General features: G+C 30.4%; 1 protein-coding gene across 4 annotated transcripts in view; it reads right to left on the bottom strand.

Moving 5' to 3' along the window:
* The window catches only part of LOC134712444 (mitogen-activated protein kinase kinase kinase kinase 5-like), a 52,926-nt gene extending 32,362 nt beyond the window's left edge, over positions 1 to 20,564 (bottom strand). The window contains exons 1-20 of one of the 4 annotated variants that reach the window (XM_063573979.1): positions 20,339 to 20,564; positions 17,612 to 17,669; positions 16,869 to 16,959; positions 16,493 to 16,557; positions 15,662 to 15,765; positions 15,259 to 15,301; positions 12,901 to 12,973; positions 12,354 to 12,485; positions 11,475 to 11,537; positions 10,333 to 10,414; positions 9,938 to 10,042; positions 8,760 to 8,838; positions 8,295 to 8,323; positions 7,182 to 7,232; positions 6,885 to 6,928; positions 6,577 to 6,615; positions 4,284 to 4,340; positions 1,414 to 1,453; positions 650 to 916; positions 284 to 343 (exon numbers count right to left, since the gene is read on the bottom strand). In XM_063573979.1, the coding sequence (XP_063430049.1) occupies positions 284 to 343; positions 650 to 916; positions 1,414 to 1,453; positions 4,284 to 4,340; positions 6,577 to 6,615; positions 6,885 to 6,928; positions 7,182 to 7,232; positions 8,295 to 8,323; positions 8,760 to 8,838; positions 9,938 to 10,042; positions 10,333 to 10,414; positions 11,475 to 11,537; positions 12,354 to 12,485; positions 12,901 to 12,973; positions 15,259 to 15,301; positions 15,662 to 15,765; positions 16,493 to 16,557; positions 16,869 to 16,959; positions 17,612 to 17,669; positions 20,339 to 20,446 (1,590 nt within the window). In that variant the 5' untranslated portion in view covers positions 20,447 to 20,564. The remainder of the gene's footprint in view (positions 1 to 283; positions 344 to 649; positions 917 to 1,413; positions 1,454 to 4,283; positions 4,341 to 6,576; positions 6,616 to 6,884; positions 6,929 to 7,181; positions 7,233 to 8,294; positions 8,324 to 8,759; positions 8,839 to 9,937; positions 10,043 to 10,332; positions 10,415 to 11,474; positions 11,538 to 12,353; positions 12,486 to 12,900; positions 12,974 to 15,258; positions 15,302 to 15,661; positions 15,766 to 16,492; positions 16,558 to 16,868; positions 16,960 to 17,611; positions 17,670 to 20,338) is intronic. The other 3 variants (XM_063573981.1, XM_063573980.1, XM_063573982.1) reach the window with 3 other exon arrangements.
* Positions 20,565 to 22,848: the final 2,284 nt, after the last annotated feature.

Genomic DNA, 22,848 nt, shown 5'->3' with positions numbered 1-22,848 from the left:
CTTTTGAAATATTCCATGTAACTAGATCAATTAGAACTGCATCTGGTTATAAAATATAATACACTTACATGTACTTTAGGTGTAGGAGGGAGACCATTGCTGAACACTTACATGTACTTTAGGTGTAGGAGGGAGACCATTGCTGAACACTTACATGTACTTTAGGTGTAGGAGGGAGACTGTTGCTGAACACTTACATGTACTTTAGGTGTAGGAGGGAGACCATTGCTGAACACTTACATGTACTTTAGGTGTAGGAGGGAGACTGTTGCTGAACACTTACATGTACTTTAGGTGTAGGAGGGAGACCGTTGCTGACAGGTCGACCAGATGCTGTCTTATCCTGCAAAACATGATAAATCTATTTAAACAGACTAAAGTTATAGAATACTAAGCATAATAAAATAAGAATTAAATATTTCATAAGGATGATGAAATCTTTGCTCAATTCAGATTTATAAGTTATTGCCAGCTCAAGAACTATAATCCATCCACATCTTAAACTACTGGTAATTCTTGTCATTTTTACCATTTAACATATACAACTCCACAGGAAAAAAAAGTTCAGAAGAACTAAGTATAAAAAACATGAACAAAATGTGAACAACATGCACTGACTTGTCAGACCATAAATATTCAAGCCCTATACCTGTTCTTTCTTCCTTCTTGGTAATACAGGTGGTACTTCTTCCGTTGATACAGCACTTCCATTTCCCACCCCAGGAATAGCACCATTAGGATAACGTCTGCTCTGTTTAGGTGGCAGGTCTGGAGGTCTGTCGTCCATTTCTGTTTGTAGTTGTGTGTTAGGAATTAAGGTCTTTGTACCATCCTCTAATGACTTACGATCTGGACCTTCATCTACTTCATCATCTTCATCTTGGTCAGTGTCTTGATAACCCTCATTAATGTTTGGCTAAATAGTAAATATAATAGTCTTTGATTATCTAATTGTATAAGTTCATTTTTTTACTCATTAAAAGTCATTATTGGAATAATAAATAACAGACAAAGAAGACCTCAGGCAATTTAGATATATATTAAATATATAACTTTTGTTATTTTTTCCTGAGAAAAACATTTGTCATGCACAACAAACTTCTAAAATTAGATATGACATATGATATACATACAAATCTAGATGATTTTCAGTGTAGTCCACTAGTTGTTTGTTTAGGATGAATGACTGACAGTCAACATTTAAAATGCTTCAACACTTTAAAAACAAAATATTCATTATAGCCAATCACTTTATGGTAACATAGAAACATGTTTTTTTTTAAATAATGTGCAGCAAAAAATGACATATCAATTAAATACAAACCTGGTTCATTTAACACTTCAAAGTATTTGCACTAAAAATTATGAAAAAAAAAGCCATAAAAGGCATGATAAGTAAAAATTGTTCAATACCTTAGGTGGCAGTGGTGGAGGTTTAACTTGCAAGGTAGATCTGGAAGAAAGAAATAATATTGTTATACAAATGCTATACATGTACGAGGTTGAAACTCCCTGTAGCAAAAACAGTTGGTACATGTAATGATGTATAACTATATTTACTAATATGCCCATGAATAGTAATGTACTCCCTTTTACATTTCCTACTGCAAAAATTGTTTGAATATAGTATGGACATTAGATATTGATTCATACTTGATACTCATATTTCTCTGTATTTCAAAGATAAAAATACTCCCTGAGCAAAGATACATTAATTTTGATCTAATTATATAACCCATGTAACAATCTCTGTTTTACAAAGATATTATAATCCCTAAATTAAAATAATTTAAAGAGACATGCAAAATACATGGAAACAAGAATGTAAACAACCATACACAATAGTGTAATGGGTTAGGTAAAAGGAAACATTGCTGTGTTTCTCCATCTTCATATTTTCCAAATGCTTTTTGAGCAAGATTTACTTTAAACAAAACTTTGCAAATACAAACTTTTTAACTAAAAAAAAACAAGATTTCATTTCAGTTATGATTAGGTTGTCTGGTGATTTCAAATAATGTAAATTCAGAAATTAATGCGAGGTTTTTATTATTGCGAAAAATGCGACTGAGTTGTAAACGCAATAATTTAAATTCGCATTTTGAAATATTTGATATGAATTTAACATGATTTTTCTCGAAATCGTAAAAATTAAAATCGCATTTAAGTCTAAATTGACAAAATCGCAATAATAAATGCACGCAATAATTTCTGAATTTACAGTACAGTATACTGTGTATTCACTTATTTTTGTGGGTACCAATTTTCGTGGTTGAAGGAAAACTTACATGTTGGTTGGTATTCAATTTCATGGTTTTACCGTAGTCTGCATATAACATGTATAAGCCTTAAGAAAATTTGTCAATTATTGAACTTTTAATTTTGTGGTTCAACTGTACCCACAGAAGCCACGAAAATTGGTATTTAATGAATAATAATGAATCCAATGTAGTTAAAATAACATTGTTTTACAAAATATTCATCAATAAGAAAACACAACAATGTCTTTCTTTTATTCATCTATTAATCTACAAAAATAAAAAGTAAGATATCTATGATCTAGGGAACAAAGCCAACTAAATGAGACCATATATGGATGTGTATTCATTATAGGAATGTTTTGGATTATTTTGAGAAATCTTTCATGTCTTTTGATGGATAAACTCTGCCAACTGACTCGTATACCTAATCATTCTAACAGACTTTCTTGTCAACTTTGTAAGTAAATGTCAGAATAAACACATCAATAAACTCAAAACTTAAAATTCCAATTAAGTACACTTTAAAATATGCTTAAAGCCCATTAAAAAAGGTTTAGGCATGTATTTGCCATTATGGAATAAGAGGTTACTTAAATAATTGAAATTATTTTACCAAAAGTTAATATCTATATGTGAGGGTCAAAATTTCCTTTAAAAGGTTTCTTAGCAGAAATTAAACCATATATGGTCCCTTTTAAATGTACTGTAAATACATTTCATAGTGGTATTCTGTAGTTGTTCCTAAAATGATTGATTCCTGAAATTCTAATCAATATGTTTTGCATTGTTTCATTGTTTGGTTGCTGCCTTACTGACTTCAAATTTGATCCGATCCCAGCATATTTTTTTGCATGTTTATGCTCAATGACTGAGATATAACAACCTGCATGGAAATATTCTCACTTTGATGAATCCTAATATCAAATATCATTTATTCTATTATTGTTAATCTAAGTCAATATACTTTAAATGGCTTAAAGGCCATAAGCTTGACCCAGATAGTGGAGAAGCACAAGCTGCCTTCAATAAACTTAAATACTATTCCAATTTATTAATTTTGAACCTGATGTTAATAGAGTGAAAGTGAGGCTTTAATGTGAAAGTGAGGCTTTGTTGTCAAAGTCAGTATAAAAGTGGTAAAAGATTGTGATTTGAGTATTTACAGTACATAGTAACTACAGGTGCAGGTACAAAACAAGTCAACAAAACAACATCACAAATTGTCACCCTACCTAACAACATGCTCAGATTTAGTTTCCATTTGTTTCATACTTTGCAATTGAAAGGCGTAGGGTAGTATTCTACGTTTTTTCAAGACATGTTAATTTTAAGTTTCGTTCTTAATGTTTGATTTTGGAATTTTGGACAGGATATAAACAGTTATTTCAAATGGTGTTCAAAAAAGAGTATATTTTACATATTTTCAACATCAACATTTATTGTTTGAAAAATTGTGTCTGCATAATTATATCTCTTTTCCAGAGGTCTTCATTAATTTTTTTTTTAATATTTTTCTTGCTACTGAAACCATGCATATTTCAATGAAAGTTCCACAACCAAAGTACCATATAAAACACCCTGAATATTATCAAATGTAAAGACAAAATAACAGAAACAAGATGTATACTCTTCATATTATCCCTCATTTGTCACCAATTTCAACTTTTTTTACACCATATTCTATTTTCAATTTAACACAAAAGTGAACCAACTCCTTGTGGATCTGTAGTAAGTCTTTTAATTTGTTTTATTTTTAAGCATTTCCTTTTAATCATGCAGATCCAAATTTGCTGATCATTAATAGTTTATATGAAATCAAATTGCAATTATCCCCTGTAATTGAGTAATAATTTATTTAAATGTGCTTATCATAAATCAGTTTTGAAATTAGGTTTATTGATGTAAATGTTCTACTGAAGAGTGAGATTAGTCCAATGAAAACGAGGTTATTCTAGATCATGCTACTAATGTGTCTGTGAATCCTGAGCATGCCATAGGAAGAAGACATATTGTGTAGCTTACTGTTGTGATACTGGCACATTTTCATCATTATTAAAGATGAAGTTACCATCATGACCCCTGTAGAAAATTTAAAATAAAACACTCAATAAATAAGCAACATAAAGCAGTATTAGCTAAAACATAAGAGGATTAGCAATCAACTTAGAAATCAAACAACTTAACACACAAATTAAGGTTTTGCATATAAGGAATTGAAATCATCAAAAATTTCTTATTTACACACAACTTGCAATCAATGTTCCTCATTGTCAAACTTTTAATCTATCCTTATTACTGTGGATTCATTTATTTCCGTGGGTATCAATTTTGGCGGATTGAGGAAAACTGTTTGATGATATTTTATTTCATAGTCTTGTCAAGTCTGTATACATTTTTATAGAACATTTATAATCATTGTCCATTTGAATTCGGGGTTTCCAGGTAACAATGAATTTGTGAAAATTAAGCATGACGCCCCCATTTTTTTAATATCTTCTGAATGCTGTCAAATATTCCAGACTATAATTAATTAGCTTTCAACATAGCAATTACAAATTGGGACTAGGTACAACATTTTCAATTCCTTCAGCAAGATCAGTTAAATTTTTATGTACATAATGATTCAAATGTTTTGCATAAAAAGTTATTCAGGAAATAACCATTGGATTATGTATAATAAATTATATTGTTGAATTTTATATAAAATATGATCATTATAATTTTTTTTTTTCATAGTAACAGCTATATTTCAATAAATATTTGAAAACTAACAAATCAAATTTTTGAATTTGATAATACAATTTGTCTTCATAATTACCAATCTATTTAAATGTAAAATCCAAAGCATACAACATATCTAGATGGACCTAACAGAAAACTAAAAAAACATTTCTATAGACACCAAAATTATCCCTCTATGTTAAAGCTCTTATTAACTAACAAATGAAAGCCAGCTACAGTCAGTAAAGACTAATTGTTCATGTTTTATTTCTCAAAATTAAAACATCAATAAGAGTGTAACTTAAATTTGCACTAAATCAATAAATGTATTATTTCCACAGGACAGAAACCTCTTATCTTTACTAACTGTGAATTGCTTGAAATGTGATTTTGCATATAGGCCATAAAGCTCATCTCTGAAAAAGAAGCTGCGTGGTCCTCCACCATGTATGTGTTATTCAAACTAATGCTGCTATATCACATTCAGTTTGTTTGAAATAGATTACATAAATACACATAATATAATCATTAGTGCTCTATTTAAAATTGTTTTGTTTAATCAATATTTGATTGGTACATCCTACATTACTTTTATGTGATGGCCAATCCTAGACACAGATACTAAATATTTGTAATTCAGACATTTTCATGCCAATTCAATACATCAAAGTGGATAAATTGTTGTGATCTTTTTCCTTCTGTTTTAGGTCATATATCAAAATAATTGTAGATAATTTATGGAGAACTTGTCTCTGTGTCAAAGATTTCAATGTAAAACAATGTTTGGGGCAAACCTCTGTTTCAGAGATTGTATACATGCTCAACAGTACATTCCATGCTAAACAATATAATGGAATGAAATGTCAAGGTACTAAACAATGTAATGAATGGAATAAAAGGCCTGTATGAAATGTTAAGGTACTAAACAATATAATGAATGAAAGGTACGATCTGTACAATAAAATGTGTGGGCGGAAATTTAAATATATAATGAACTGCATATCATATGTAAATTTGGAAACTGGACAGGATACTTTTACAATTAATGAAATAAATGTTAATTATTATATTCAAAAGGCAGATTTAGGTTCTCATAAATTAACATCATACATAAGATGCCACCTCCTGATGATTAAATGATTTGTCTTTGTGGTATTAGAAGGTAATTTATTTCCCAAATATCTTTATAAAGAATTTAAATAAACCATTCAAAAAGAAAAAGATGTGTAAGGACAGTAAGAATATCTTCCCATTCTGCTGAATGAATGACAAATTTTGTATTTCTGTAAAAAAAAAAGTTCATCAAGAGGGTTATTTGCATTCATAACTCTGTTAAGTCCACAATATCTGAATTAAAGTTAAAGGATGATCTTTTAATTTCTTAAAAAGAGAAAGTTGTTTTAAAACAGTTATTTAAACGTATTTTGTGCCTCAATAACAATGTCAACAAAGACAACAAATGGACCATATCCTTAAAGGATCACAAAAATTGTTGTGGTCGAACTTTTTTTGGAAAAGCCTATATCTGCCTTATAATGTTCAATATTAAAGCAAAGAGGCAATATACAAACAGAATGTATGAACAGTTTTATACCTGTTCCACAGTTCCTCACCAACAGATTCCAACAGTCCCCTGAGAGAAAGAAAGCATATTAACCACTCTCATCTTCTCTTATTAATAAGCCATTGGAATTATACAGGCATTGTTTATCATGCTGCCTCTAACATCTGTCTCATTTATACAGCAAGAGTCTTTTACAAAGTCATAGACAATAAATTTACAGAAGAAATATTTCAGTTTAGTCAATTTAGTTTTCTTAAAATCTATTTCTGGAAACCAGATATAAATTAAATTTGGGCCGAAAAAATAGTTTCAGAATTATTACATTGATGACAACTTACTTCTGGTCTGGCCAGTCTGGCTGGGCAGTATTGTATCGATCTTCCTGAAATACACGAATAGAAATAAATCATATGTCCTGAGCATTATTGGGCATGTAAAGTCAAATGATAAATCTACTACAAGTGGCTGTCAAAAGCTAAAGTTAAACTGTAAAACTAATTTAAAACAGTAGCTCATTAACAATCTACTTATTCTTCCATTATCTCAGTTACCAGGGATTATCTCCACCCCACAACATTCTGAGTTCTGCTGCTTGCCTATATTGACCAGAACCTATTTATAGAGATCAGACTTACCCCATCTTCATTATCCCAGTTCTGTCTTGCTTTGTCATACTGATCAGGACCCTGTAAATACAAATATAAAATGTCTATGATTATTTCAGTGATTAATCACATATACCATATATCTATATTCTCAAGTACAATAGTATAGATCCATACACTAATATGTGGTTGTCAAGTGTAGAATTTTTATGTTTATTTGGCAGCATTTTCCTTTGATCTATTGTTTTTTCTCTTTGAACTTTATAATTTTGCCCAAATATCATGCTTTTACTTCATGAAAACTTACTGCAAATAAATTAACATACAATGTATAGAAAATAAGTACAAATGAAAGGTAAAGAATTGAAGTAGCTACCAAAGTGATTCTAGGCATTCAATAATTGTTTGAATAAAATATTAACTTGTTTAGTTCCATCCAATTATTAATATCCATAAGATCTAATTTTCAAATATTTGGTCACTTTGACCTTTAGTCTTCTCTTTTGATATGATTTATATTTGTTATTTCAAAGCCCTTTTACTTGTCTTTGCGGTATATGTTTTTACTCATTGTTTAAGGCCATACAGTGACTAGTTTATTAATTTATGTGTCATTTGGACTCTTGTTGAAAGTTATGTGATACATATGTTGTGTACAAGTTGTAATGTTGTACAAATTATGATTTGTACAGATATTTTGTAAAGATATCAGTGTTTTATAAACTGCTCAACACAAATGGACGATTCAAGCACACAGTCTTTTGTTTCGCATATTTCTGTCATATTTTCACAACTACATGATACAATCTAATACTGAGCATTGATACAAAAATCATTATAAGACCACAAAAAGACTTTTTATGGATATACATATTGTATCAGGAGAAAAACAAGATTTGAATTTAAACCATTCAGGTATCCTCGTGTCCAGTTGGATGACAAGTAGAATAGTACTAAATGTTAGGTTGAAGTATATAAATTTGAATTTAAAACATTAAACTAGTACATTTTAGAAGATAAAACTGTATCACCTGGTACAAGCAAGTATGTGTCAAAAAACTTTAACTTGTACAAAAACTTGTACACAACATATATAAAACAAGTATATCATTTTTTTTTAATGAACATAAAGTCAATACTTACCAAACCTGATGAAGATGGTGATATATTAACTGAAATAAAATTAAAAAAAACATTTGAATAATATGAATACAATATGTGGAGAGAGTGAGAGAGAGAACACACAACACCAGAAAGTTCTGTTTTCCAAGATAATAATGTTTTGTTTTATTTTAAACTATCTATATTTTCCAGCTGTATATTTTTTTCCAAATTCCAAATTAGCTGAATTCCTCCCAGTTTTACTAAATGATCAATTTCAGGCAGCTCAATCTAACTTTATCTGTTGTTCTTTGTATTTCCATTTTAAATTTGTCTTATTTAATTGTGGTCATGATATTAATTACTTTCAGATACACTTATTTTTGTAACATGTTTAAATAATTGTAACTTAATGTAAAAGTAGTTTGGTGTGTTGATATGACTTTTATTTATGAACATTATTTGTGAGAAAATTACTTTCTCTATTTCTATTCAACTTCAAGTTACCTTTCAATTCAAGACTGTTTCTAGCAGCAACATTACCAGGTGTTTTATTTGAAGGTATTCTCTGTGGAACATTCAATACCTGTAATTACAAATAAAAAATTCATGTGTTTATTCAATAAATAAAATATTGAATTGAATTGAATTGCGTTTCATTTCTTCTGAACAGAGCAAAGATAGTAATTATTTGTAAGTGAAAGATAAAAGTATTATCCTATTGCAGGCAATGAAATTGTTATCTGCTATACATAAGTGATAGCAGAGCCTTAACCTTTGACGTATATATGGAAAACATGGTAACTGTTCAAGCAAAGAATGAAATTTTATGCTGATAATACTTTCATGTGTTAATTATGGTACTGTATGATAATCCAATTAAATCCTCATCCTTATATTTAAAAAAATAAATAAAATGCATTGTTTCCATATGAAACAAGTGAAACTGTGAGCTACTGCTCACTGATGATACCCCCTCCCCCCCCCCCCCCCCCCCCCCCCCCCGAACGAAAATTTTCAACTTGGCTAAGTGTAAAATCATACAAGTGTTCGGTAAACAGGAAGTTGTCAAGTGGTGAATCTGAAAACGCATCACACAGTATAGCTGACTTAGATAAACCCTGAAACCAAATTTCAGAAATCCTTGTATTGTAGTTCCTGAGAAAAATGTGACGAAAATTTTCAACTTGGCTATCATGTGTAAAATCATACAAGTGTTCGGTAAACAGGAAGTCGATGAATGATGAATCTGAAAACGCATCACACGGTATGGCTGACATATATAAATGTTGATACCAAATTACAGAAAGGGTGGATGTGTAGTTCCTGAGAAAAATGTGACGAAAGTTTCATGGGACGGACGGACTGACAGACAGAGGTAAAACAGTATACCCCCCCCCCTTTTTTTAAAGCGGGGGTATAATTACATGTTTTGTTGACAACAAAGAGATTATTGCAAACTTTACAAATAATCTAAACCAAAGGTGATTCAGATCAATGAACCAATAAATACAGTCAAAATCTTCATTTTTTTATTAAACTTTATAACTTGTAAGAGTACACATACTGAAATAAGAAAGAGTGAAGACCAGTCATAGTAATAACTATAAGTCACTGCCATTCATTTGAATACAATTTTTCAGTATATGAAAACAAAATAAAGTTATACAATCATTGATACAGACCCCTTCATCATCTTCTCCAATCTCAAATGTATTTGTAGGATTCCGTGATTTATCTAATAATTCTTTAGTCACCCTCCGACTTAGGTCTGCTTGGAAAAATGGATGCTGTAATAAGATTTAAAAGTATAAATAGATTGATCTGACACAGATAATTATAACAGAGAAGTTAATTTCAAAATCACATTAGTATATAAATTGTGTTGGCTTTCAATAATAATTCAAATAATTTCTGCACATCCCTGGCAGTTTGAGCCATCAAAGTTTGACTGTTCTCGTTAAGGTTGGTATAATTTCTACACGCCTCTTGGAGCTCTCTTTTTTTTACTGTACTTATTAAATTTTATTGCTCAGTTATTCCTTCCTCTCAAAGCATATCATGTAAATAACTATCTTACCTCTAAAAGTTTATCAGCTGTGGGTCTCTTCTTGGGATTTTTAGTTAAAGCTACTTTAATAAAATGATGAAAGACTGGGGACCTACAACATAAGGTAAACTTTTAATTTTCATAAAAAAGTATATATCTCTTCAAATATTTGTTTTCACATTACAGTTTTGATAAGGATTAGTTACTAAACTAGAAGCTCTACAAAATCTTCAACGATGAACACTCCATAACAGTGTAGACTATAGAATAAAAATCACGACTTAAATTTCTTTTTTTGTTATTCTGTTGGTTTTTTTTCTACATATTCACTGAAGTTTTTGCCAATACACAAATAAGGGTAAAAATCATTATTAAAGGACATTAACTCCTATATTAAGTCAACTGACAATTTCAGTTCTTTTCTTGATGATAATGTTTGCTTCTTTTTTTTAAATCTGGATTTATTGACTATTCTGCAGAGAACATAATAAAACTTCTGTTTGTCCTTCCAGTTTTGTTAGCGATATTAAATGTACAATTCTTGTTGAATTTTGTTAAAGCATATATCATCTATATAAAGGTTGATATCAGTATTCAGACAAGTTAAATAATCAGTGCATAACAACAAAGAGTTATGCCCCTTGAAAATTGTACTATATATTACCACTCTCATATGTGCAATTCTTGCAAGCTAGCTGTTTATTGTTAAGTTGGTTTGATGTCTTTAAATTGTATTGTCAAGTATTTGTATATCATGTAAAATATGACTCATAACATGCTTTAACTAAAAGTAGAATGGTTTTTTTTTAAATTATGCAAAGAGAAAAGCAGGAATATGTATTCATAGGACAAATCTTATTTTGATTTTGTTCCCCCTAAAATTGCACTTCTCAATGAACATGTGTATTATTAAAGTTGATATGATCACAAACTAACTGAAACTAAAACTGTCTTCTGATATTGGAAGGAAGAAAAGATGAATGGTCAGAAGGAACAAATCATACAAATTACAAGATAAAATTACAGACTTTGCACTTGATATTTCCACTGTTCATTTGATAGCTTTAAAGTTTTCCTTAAGTCATTGTAAATGTTGAAAAGAATACAATACTGAGGAGCAATGAAACGCAACTATGATACAATAACACCATAAAACCCCACACATTACTTACCATTTGGTTTTATCTTTGAGTGTTGGGGGTTTAAATCCACTTTTAGACATAAGAAACAATGCTCTGAAATAACAACAGATATATTAGTGGTACAAGTCAGGGAATCAATTACAGGAAATTGAAGATACCTTTCTATTTCTCATATTTCTATTTCCTTCATGTAAATTATCTATAGGCTTAATGACAATTACTGATTCATTTAAAATATTTTACTTATTATCTAAAAACATACAATCAAAAATAGTTACATGTATTACTGTTGTAAACCAAGAACTTTTTATACTGTGTAATATTTACAATCTGTTAATCGGATCTTCATAATTTCAATATTTTACATGGCTCATATTAGTTAAACTTTTTACAGATGACCTGTCCTTTAGAGATTTAAGGAAAAATAAAGGTAATAAAATATTTCCTTATTTACTGAAGCACCTGTCAAGGTGAAGGTGAGCCAAACAGAATTACAAACTTAATATCAGTAGATTACATTACAAAAATCTTTTATAAACAAGAAGGTCCCATGATGCAGATATATGCTCAAATTGTCATATCCCTACAACAACCTGATGAGAATTGTGGTTTTATTCTTTAGGATGTGATAGGTATCAGCATAAATATTTTTTTTATTTCAAAGTTCTAGAGTTAATGAAGCTGTAATACTCAAGACAAAATGATATTGTTCTTGTTGAATATTTCTTGTAATAGTATAAGAACCATATCCCTTTATTCCCAACCATTGGTGCAATAATTTAAAAATAAAATATTTTCAAATCCCTATTCTCTGTTGTATTTTTTCTCCATTGAACTAGTCAACGTTTTGATTGCTATATGTCTACCATTGTAAAATCTCTTAAATCACATCATACAATATGACTGTACCTCATTGGATGAAGATCAAACATTGGAGGTTGTAATTCTGCAAACTCTATTGCTGTAATGCCCACTGCCCATATATCACACTGTTGATTGTAGCCTCCCTTCCTTTCTACTGCTGCTACCTCTGGGGCCATCCTATAAAGATAATTACTTTTATTAATATTTTTAAATGTTTAATTTTACAGATATTTCTAGTTTACCATTGGGTTTGTTTGCTGTGCAATCTTTTCCCCTAAACTATTAACAGTAACACTTAACATGAACCTATCAACACAACATGCATTAACTGAACAGAACATATATGGTGTATACATTATTGAGACAGCGACCCACAACAACACAGCATGTTCAAAAGAACATATGAAGGCCCTACATGTATATCATCCCAACAATGGACAACTGCTATACCATGTGTTAAGCATGTGTAAATGCAACCTGTGATAAACCATTCCTTTTTTTTTAAATTCTTGCAAGTGGGATAATATGTTCACAATAATATCTATTAGGGGAGATTGTATTATGAGTACGTGTAATTATCCTGTAGACTTACCAGTATGGCGTACCAATGAAAGACTTTCTTTTACACATGGTCACTGTTATCTGTGCTGACACACCAAAATCAGCTGAAATGTCAACCAAACTTAAATTATGTCTGCTTTATTTCATTTGTTTTAAGTTTTTAAACAATTGTTCTTATACAAAAATGCTGATATGAAATTCTTAAAATATTTAATATCATGGAAATTAAGTATATACATTTGTACCATTTGCTACGGGTATATATCTCCCAATTGATACGATATTCCCATGCTTGCATTTCCTATCATGATTTTCTTGAGAGAGGGTTGCTGCTTTCAAGAAAGCTATTAAACCAAGAGTTCCAAATGGTGAACTTGAAATCATCCCTTCGTAAATTTTACGGGCTCCATCTTGAGTTGGTTGACCATTATGGAATAACCGTTTAACAAATGATATCGGATATGTTCCTTACGTCGCAACTATAACCCCTTCCCTTTCATGAATGTGACCTACCGATTAAAACTATTTACCAGATTTGTTATCACATAAGCAACATGACGGGTGCCACATGTGGAGCAGGATAGGCTTACCCTTCCAAAGCACCTAAGATCACCCCTAGTTTTTGGTGGGGTTTGTGTTGTTTATTCATTAGTTTTCTATGCATGTGGTGTCATGTGCACTATTGTTTGCCTGTTTGTCTTTTTCATTTTTAACCATGGCATTGTCAGTTTATTTTAGAATTATGAGTTTGACTGTCCCTTTTGTATCTTTCGTCCCTCTTTGCTATGAGATATATAAAAAATATAAAATATGTGATTTTTTTGTTCAATCATTAATGAAAGTGAAATTATATAACACTTTTAGCAGCCAGTATGGTTCAATTTTGTCAAAATAAGCTAAGAAACATTAATGATGAAAAACCTAAATGCACAAGTCTGATATCTATTTTTATGTTTATATTGATTATATGGCAAATGGTTAATTGAAGGTCAACTCGACATTTACTTAGATGGCATCTAGATTAAAATACACACAATAAGACTACATATATTCCAACTCAATTCTGGTATATTATTTATTTTCTAAAAACAATTATCTAAAATTTGGATAAATGTTTAGATTGTTGACAAGTCTATGCAAATTTAATTTTCTATTAGGAATTGTGAATAAAAGTTGTTTAGTGCTGATATTAACAACAGTGAATTACTTGTTTCACTATGAAAAAACAAAATAATTGGTCCACTCAAACATTTTATTGAGATATGATGTTAACTCTATCCCTCAGATCTGCACTCAGAATCACATTAAAATTCAAGAAATCATTGTGATAGTTATACTGATAAGGCCATACAAAATTTCTCATTGTAGTGTGAGTGTGCAATAGTCCAGTCAACTAAGTTTGAACCTCAAACTAATTGCCACAGAAAATGTTTAAGTTCTAATCTAAAGCATTGAGCCCTAAAAATACACAGAAAAAAAGTCCCATAAAATCTAACTTCAGAAAAACTTAAAATCATCATTTTTGAAAATTAACATTGGAAGGGGAGATAATTCTGTCAAAAAATGAGATTTTTAGTTATTTGTTTATTTTCTAAAAAAATGTTGTAAAGTATGATACTTTGATGGGGTTATAAATTTGTATTTGACTACATTTTATAATGTTCTGCTCTAGAAATGTAAAAAAACTCAAATTGTTATGTCTTTTTTTATTATTTTGTGTGTGTTTTTCATGAAATTGCAAATTTGTGGCTTGATGGCCATTTTGAAAAAATAATGTGAAAATTTGGTATTAATTAAATCTGTATTTTATATTTGTTCATCATCTACCTAGTTTAAAGAAACTTTAAACCACAAAAAGAAGAATATATGCTTCATTATTTTTGAAATTAATTTGAGATTCTTACCTTGACATGTTGAAAAATTCAATAACTGGTCAACTATAGAATTATGAAATCTAGATTGTAGCTTGATAAAAGATATGAAAACACCTGTAGAGTTGTTTGTTATACTCTAAAGACCACTGAAACATCAAGAATCAATACATTCTGATGAATAGAAGCGGTAAAATTATAATTTTGTGTCAATTTTTATTTATTTTTCTCCCTTTTCAATGCAAATCTTCATAGGAATTCAAAATCATGATTTTTTTTAGTCTTCCTCAAGTAAGGTTTTATGGGACTTATTCTGTGTATATTTGGGGCTTTATGCTAAAGATTAAAACTGAAAAATCTTCTCTTGCAATCTCTTTAAGGTTAGGGTCAAATTTATGCTAGATTGAATGGACTACAAGTTAAGTTTGTGGTAAAATGAACAATAAGTTACATATTTTTTTGTAGACAGTTTGATCATACCAGATCAGCTCTATATGTTTACACTGTTTATGTCATACCTAATTTGATTTCACCATCATCTGTTAACAGTATATTAGCACCCTAAAAATAAATGTAACATACATATATATCTGAATCCAAATTACTAAAAAAACTAAAATACATTTTTTTAAATAATGTTTAGCTCTTTTTCACTTTAAAAATTATCAAGAAGTGTGCAAATTCCTTAACCAATGTTATATTCCAGGGTGGAAAACAATAAAAATCCTCAACAGAAGTTTTAATTTGTATAATACACCTGGGTCTTTCTAAATAATTATGTGATTTAGATTTGGATGCCTTAAATTGTCTAAATGATGTCCAAAATGTAGAATTAACTTATATCTGAATAGATGTGCTGTAAAGTATCCATTACAATACATCTCACCTTAACACTGCAATATATTAGATCCTAGATCTCACCTTTATATCTCTGTGCATTTTACCCTTGCTATGAAGATATCCCAATCCTTGTAATGTCTCTCTACATAGAAAAGCTATCTGTGACTCGTTCAGTGGACCAGTGACTGTAAAATAGAGGATATAATTGTTTTAACATATTTAAAAATATATAATTTAAAAGAAGTTATGGGGCCTCTGCAATACTGTAACATCTAAATGATATCTGAAGATCTTTTAATATATAGATATAAGAAGATATGATATGAGTGCCAATGAGACAACTCTCCATCCAAATAAAATTTTATAAAAGTAAATCATGAAAGGTTAAGGCACAGTCTTCGACATGGAACATTGCCTAATAGAACAGCAAACTATAAAGGGCCCCAAAAATTACCAGTGTAAAACCATCCAAACAGAAAAAACAAAGGTCTTAACTAAAGCTATATAAAAATGAGAAACGATAAATACATATGAACTACATAAACAGACGACAACTACTGTACATCAGATTCCTGACTTAGGACAAGTACAAACATTTGCAGTGGGATGAAACTTTTTTATGTAACAAAACCTTCTCCGAATAACTGTATTTTTAAACATTTGTAACATATTTTGTTTTATGTGAGTGTATTAAATGAGCTTTTACGTTATGTTGATAACTGTCATAACTTATATTATTTTCTAAACTTCCAATGTATGTGAAGATGTATGCTGGTTGTCCATGAACAACAGAATTATGTGACTTAGTAAAATTGATAATTATCTTTGGTATATTGCCAGACAAATGTATTTTTGACATTTTGCAAGTATGTCTTCCTGTCCATGTCTAAATCAAATTTACAACAAACTTACTGTGATAAATATCCTGCATAGATCCACCTCCACAATACTCCATTGCAATCCATAACTTTTCTCTCCTGAAAAACAGATATCATGATGAAGAAATGGTTTGCAGATCTGTAATCAACGATAATGCCCTATAATGGCAAACTTTTTAATGTCTAAAAATTGATAATTGATTGAAATTAAAGTAATTGTTAAATCGACAAGAATAAAAATTCAGAAATATTTCATTTGCCTTTAAAAGTTAGTATCACTGAATAATATGCCTTTTTTTGAAGTCATTTGTAGTAACAGTATACAAAGTAATTTCGTAATGTGATTTTATTATAAGAAACCATTTCATCTTAACACCAAAGTTCCTTTCTACAGAGTGCTAAACTCTTACCTTAAATAGCTCCCAAAATAAGCCACAATATTTTTATGTTTGCAATCTTTCATCATAACAATTTCTTGCTGTATAATTGCAAAATCGTCCCCTGAAACAAATGACATAAGTACATTAACACACTATATATAGGTCACAAAATATTAGTAAATATATGGCAAAATGCTTGGTCTTCATGAATCATTGGATCATAGTTAAAACAATCATGACAATGGTCATTATTTATAAAAAAAAAAAAATAAGTGGATCTTTTAACAAAAATAGAATGTGATCTTTTAAAGGAGCAGCATGCCTTGCTCTTTTGTAGACATTATAAGAGTATAACTTCTGTTTGGTAGCTAAACTCCTAACTTATTTGGATTTATAAGTAAGATTACAATGGCATTGTGCAATTAAGATTATCTGTATCTTTTCATTAAAATACAGTCAAAGCTTAAAGAGAAATGGCAAAAAAAACAAAGATTCATTATTACACATCCTAATTGAAGTGTATGCATACATGTTAACATGTACACTATTCATGTAGAGGTAAGAATTAAAACAACACCACATCTGGAATAATTCAGAAACATTCTATGTATTCTGTATGAAGAAGACCCAGGAGCACAGTATCCAGCTTTTTTCTATAACTGAAATTATACGTAAAATGTACTTACATAATTATAATTTATTAGATGATACAGTGTTTATACAACAAACCTGGTAATTCTACCCTACAAAACAATCTACTGTACATTTGTTACCTGGTTCTAATTTTATCATCTTAATTGCTGCTAAATCATCTGTATTGAGATTTCTTGCCTGAAAATAAACAAAAATAACAAGATGCACTGTGAGCTATTACAGACTTATTTTATACCTGCTCAAAAGCAGCTCATGATCAATGTTGCTGACTTTATGAAATGAAAATGTGCACAATATTTTGATGATACAAGTATGTACAATATTCTAAAACAGAAAGTACATGTACATGGTTGAAATAACTACATGTATAAACATGACTAATTCAATGTTATAACAGCTGAACAATGTCAGGATGTCAACAAAAATAAAATGGCAGAGTAGATGGAATATAAGTGACAATGGTAGACATGTTTATGAGGTGGTACCTACAAAAAAACGAACTATTGGTAAGGTTGTACAACTTGATTTCCAAAGTCATGAAATAGAAAAAATTGTATCAGAATTGAGAAAATGTGTATTGCCGTCAAATACATGTAAGTCAATGCATTAAACCACAGCAAATTGCAAAAATATCAATACTGTGGTGATTAGAATTCTTCATTGACAAAAGAAATACATGTATAACAGTCGACTTGGTCCATCTTGTTTACTTCAATGGGGTTTCTTGGACTTTTCCCCTAATCAGACAATACTGGGAATTCAGCTAATCTTGACATCATAACAATTTTGACAGAAAATTTAGTCTTGTTAATTGCTACATGTATGGGCAACAATTGATTATAAATAATAAAGGAGCTGATTCAATGCACTGTTTAATGAAAAATTAATAGTGTGGCTACATTTGTAAATGGAGTGGCTTGCATGTCACTTTTTGGATTTTTTTTACATCTTTAATGGGAATATTTCTTTTGAAGTGGATACGTCACAATTGTTTTAGCAATGCAATGTTAACTTTAATGCTTAGTTTACGACTCTTCTTTTTTTTTATCGATGGTCTTCAAAAGAAAACTGTTGTACTAGTTTTGACCAAAAATGTTCAAAAAGTAAGAAATTCTGACTTTGAATTTTATCCTGTAACCTTTATAGAGATAAGTGTTTTGAATGAGTGTATTGAAGTTGGTAATTTACAATCATTTAAGCAACACACTTGTTTCAAATGTTGTTTGAGACGTTATAGGCATAGTTTTTTCATCAAATAAAGCTTTTTTTTTATGAGGTCCAGATAAAAGTATCTGATATATACTTATTATACATAAAAATGTAGATACATTAAGTTCCCATGTTTTGCCTCAGGGCTAACCTTTCATGATATTTTTTAGCAATTTTACAGGTTTTTTTTAGAATTTAGATTCCCAAAGGTGATTATGACTGGTGAATAATATGAATATGGTCACTTCAGGTCTTCTTCCAACAGGCAGTGAAATCCTGGCCAAAGTAGGTTAATCTGATGTACATGTATTGTGTCATGCTATTTGCACGTTAACAAACCTACATTGTAGACACCTAGAGGGGTCCTTATGTGACCTGATGCAAGGCCAAATTTCTGTCCCCAACTAATTAATAAACCCTTGTTTCAAATGGCAGTTAAAATTTCTCAACCTTACCCCTGAAGGCCTTAATTAGAAGACCTAAATATTGTATTCATTGTTAATTTGTTCTCATCCTGAAATATTTGCCACTGGATGTTAAACAACCAACAATCAATCAATTCAAGAATTATTTATTCATTTCAATATTAAATTAACTAAATTCAGATTATAGCAAGTCTATATTGCATACATATACATTATTGTACATGAAGAAAGAAGGAAAATTTTTTGGAAACAAAATATCTGATATAGACGTAATATTTTTTTTAGATGGAGAGCAAAAATTGACAGTGGGCAAATACATATTGTTTTGGAGTAAGTGGTAGCGAAAAAGAAAATGAATCCAGGAAAAGCCCTGACACCGTATTTTGACTGTGGTGAACAAAAGTGGGAAAATACTCATTCAACTGCACATAAAACCAACAAGAAAGAATACAATAAAAGGTGGGACAGTATGTACCTAGTAGACTTTTGGACAGGATTTTACTTCTGTTGAATGAAAAAACATCATATTAAGTATACTCGCCTGAAATTTAATTTTTTTTTATAAAAAAATGGTACCAATTTTACGTGACGGCGACTATACATATACTGTAAAATATTATCAGTAAGAGAAATTATAGCACCAAATTTAGATGAAAATAATACACCTTAACACTTTTCCCGGCTGACCCGGCCTGAACTGTTGACGTCAACAACAATCACTTTTCCATTGTGGCGTCAGATATTTTGTTTTAAGACGTCAAAATTTTAAGGGAACCTGTGTGATATCAAGTAATGGCGGACAAATAGCGATAAGGTGTATATGTACACATGCACCATGTCAGCATGGTCAGAGACAAGTTGTGTCAATGTTTTGACATAAGAATCAAGACACTCAAACTTCCCAACAAAAAAGGATAAATAGAATATTAAGAAAACAAATATTGAATGTATATCTTTATCTTGGCATATCTCTGTATTGTTATTATATGACTATCCTCTTTACATGTTTCACACATTCTTTTGGATAGATTGGTTATGATTCATCAACACTGTCAAAATTAGTACATTTTTAATCAAAATATGCCTTGTTATAAATCTGATATTTTCATTTCCTAAAATGTTTCCGTGGTATTTGTGAGGACAAATACATCATAAACAAATTGGACATCTGTAATCGGAAACACTTGACAGTGGACTGTCGCTGAATCTCACCTTATAAACATCGCCGTAAGTTCCGCTCCCCACACGCTGGATAAGCTCAAAATCATCCTGTGGGTTACGACGGAGGATGCCTGAATCCACTTGTCGGTTAAAATCCATTATTCTTCTTTATCTACATAGTATTTCTTCAAATTTAAAATAAAAACATTTCTGTCATTTTTCCGATTCCAAAAATCGTATTCTAGTTCCGGTGAGTGCGTGCGCAGTGTTAATTTTTTCATGTTTTTTTTTTCTTTTTTAAAGGGACTTAATTTCGCGGGTTATTTTGTCAAGTTTATATCCAACTTCCCATTATAAGGCCTAATAAGCATTTGCTGTCAAATCATTTTCATCGATTTGATCCACATTCTTATATTTCATTAATAGAATAACTATGATAACCGTTCACATAGTCATGCTTAATATATAGATCAGAGACATATAATACATAACTGTATTATATGTCTCTGTATAGATCAAGGATCCTTGTGTATATAGCCATTTTTATTAAGTATAATATAGTAGTGTACCTGAGTAGTGGGAATATGACCTTTATCGGGACTCCGGGAACGGGTGTTTTTAAGCTCGGGGTTTCGGGATTGATCCTTTCGGGATCCAGGAATTCTTTATTCGAATTTCGGGACCTCGGGATTATGTTGTTTTTAAGCCCGGGATTTCGGGATCAGGACTCCTCCTACCCTCCCTCATAGTAGTCTCGGGTAATAATTATAATCGGTTTGTTTGTATTTTGGTTTGTATCTTAATTAGTTGACGGGTCACGCGGCCATCTAATTCACTATCGAGCTGACCTCCGAAGACTACCGACGGTCATATATAAAGCGACATAAACATAATTATAGATATAAAATAGATAATGAACTCTTGTAATTGGATTTTTTAGCACGGTATATTTATAATTTCATATTATAGGTGTAAAATATCTGTTACTCGTCGTTTTTATCTGAATAAGAATGAGTTTTCACGGTGTGAACGAACTAATCAGTTTATTAAATAAAATACAATATGATTTACCTTTGTTCCGGGCTCTTTTTAAGTTGACATTATTTTCCGTTCATTGATAACCGAACATGCATAATTCATACGTAATCCATCTCTAGCGATAAAAAGGGATTAGATTAAAGGTCACATGAATATGGATTGATCATTCAATGAGGTCGAATTATCCACTTGCAAGTGAATAATTCATCACCCACGTTTCTTAGCTTATTTTGAAAATTTGAACTTTATTGGCTGCTAAAAGCGATTCATTTATCATTTCACTATTTCACTTTCATTAATGATTGAACAACAACAAAAAATCATATTGTATTTTATTTCATAAATCTCGGTGCTACTGTCTCCAGTGTATTATGGTAGTATCAACTGTTGTATATATAAACGATAAGAAATACCCACGCCAGTATGGTCATCTTCCGTATTTCTGTGAAATCTGGCTTTAAAATAGTTGTAAACATTAAATACTAAAAAGAAGAAAACTCCTCCTTCAGTTTGAATTCTAGGAAGCTTGTTGACTGTTTGTACCTCTATATTAGGACTTTTACAATAGTCCCAGATCATAAATTGAAGGTGTGCATGGGGTCCCAGTTTTTTTTTATTAATATCTGCTCTTTTTGTGAAGTAGTTAGACTTTGACAATTTTGTAAAACTTTGAACCTAAATCATAGCACAATATTGAAGAGTAGACACCCTTGAACCTTAACTTTGATCATAGCAATAATGTCTCAAAATTTCTATATTTCATAAGATAAAACTTCTGGTAGTTTACAATTTAAGAATGCGGAAGAACAAGATCTAGTTGAATGGATCTACTATTCACCATACATATATACACTCGTGTATATCATTTGATCCATCCGTAAACATTTTGTTTACGCTTTTCGTATGAAAGGGCGAAATCAAATCTAAACAACCTTGAAACTGATACAACGACAAGCCAAATATGATATATATTGTGATTAAAAATATTTAACAGTTTAAGGTAATCACGCGTCACTTGTTTAATCCGTCGATTCATTGTTAGTTGTTAATAAGGAAAATCTAGTAAGTTTATTGCAACGACCTTGTCCCCTCTATACCCCGTTCACTTATTTTTGAAAAGATATATCAATAGTCACTGTAACAGGAAACCACACCAAATACCATAATATCTCAACCAACTGACAACTAAAATAACTTTTTTAAAACAATTTTGTCCTATGTCAGACTACATATGGGAATATAGACAATTAGAAAATTTCAATTCTATGCAGTGAATTATTTATAATTCGTATATATATTTTCATATCTATAATTACTTGAATGTGCGTCAGAATTCTTTCCGTGGTTCCTGGTTTTCGAAACAAATTTCATAATATATGTAAACCTGTATATTATATGCATTGAATTTGTTAATAATTCGTATATTTTCATATCGAAACAACTTTCGTAACATAATTATGTAAACATGTCGATATCACTTTGATATATTTACGTGCATGGGATATGCATGGATGGGATTCCGA

Source organism: Mytilus trossulus, chromosome 3 (genome assembly GCF_036588685.1).
Source record: "Mytilus trossulus isolate FHL-02 chromosome 3, PNRI_Mtr1.1.1.hap1, whole genome shotgun sequence".
In the NCBI taxonomy this organism is placed as follows: domain Eukaryota; kingdom Metazoa; phylum Mollusca; class Bivalvia; order Mytilida; family Mytilidae; genus Mytilus; species Mytilus trossulus.
Note: the sequence above shows the minus strand (reverse complement) of the source record. Positions and strands in the feature narration are given on the sequence as shown.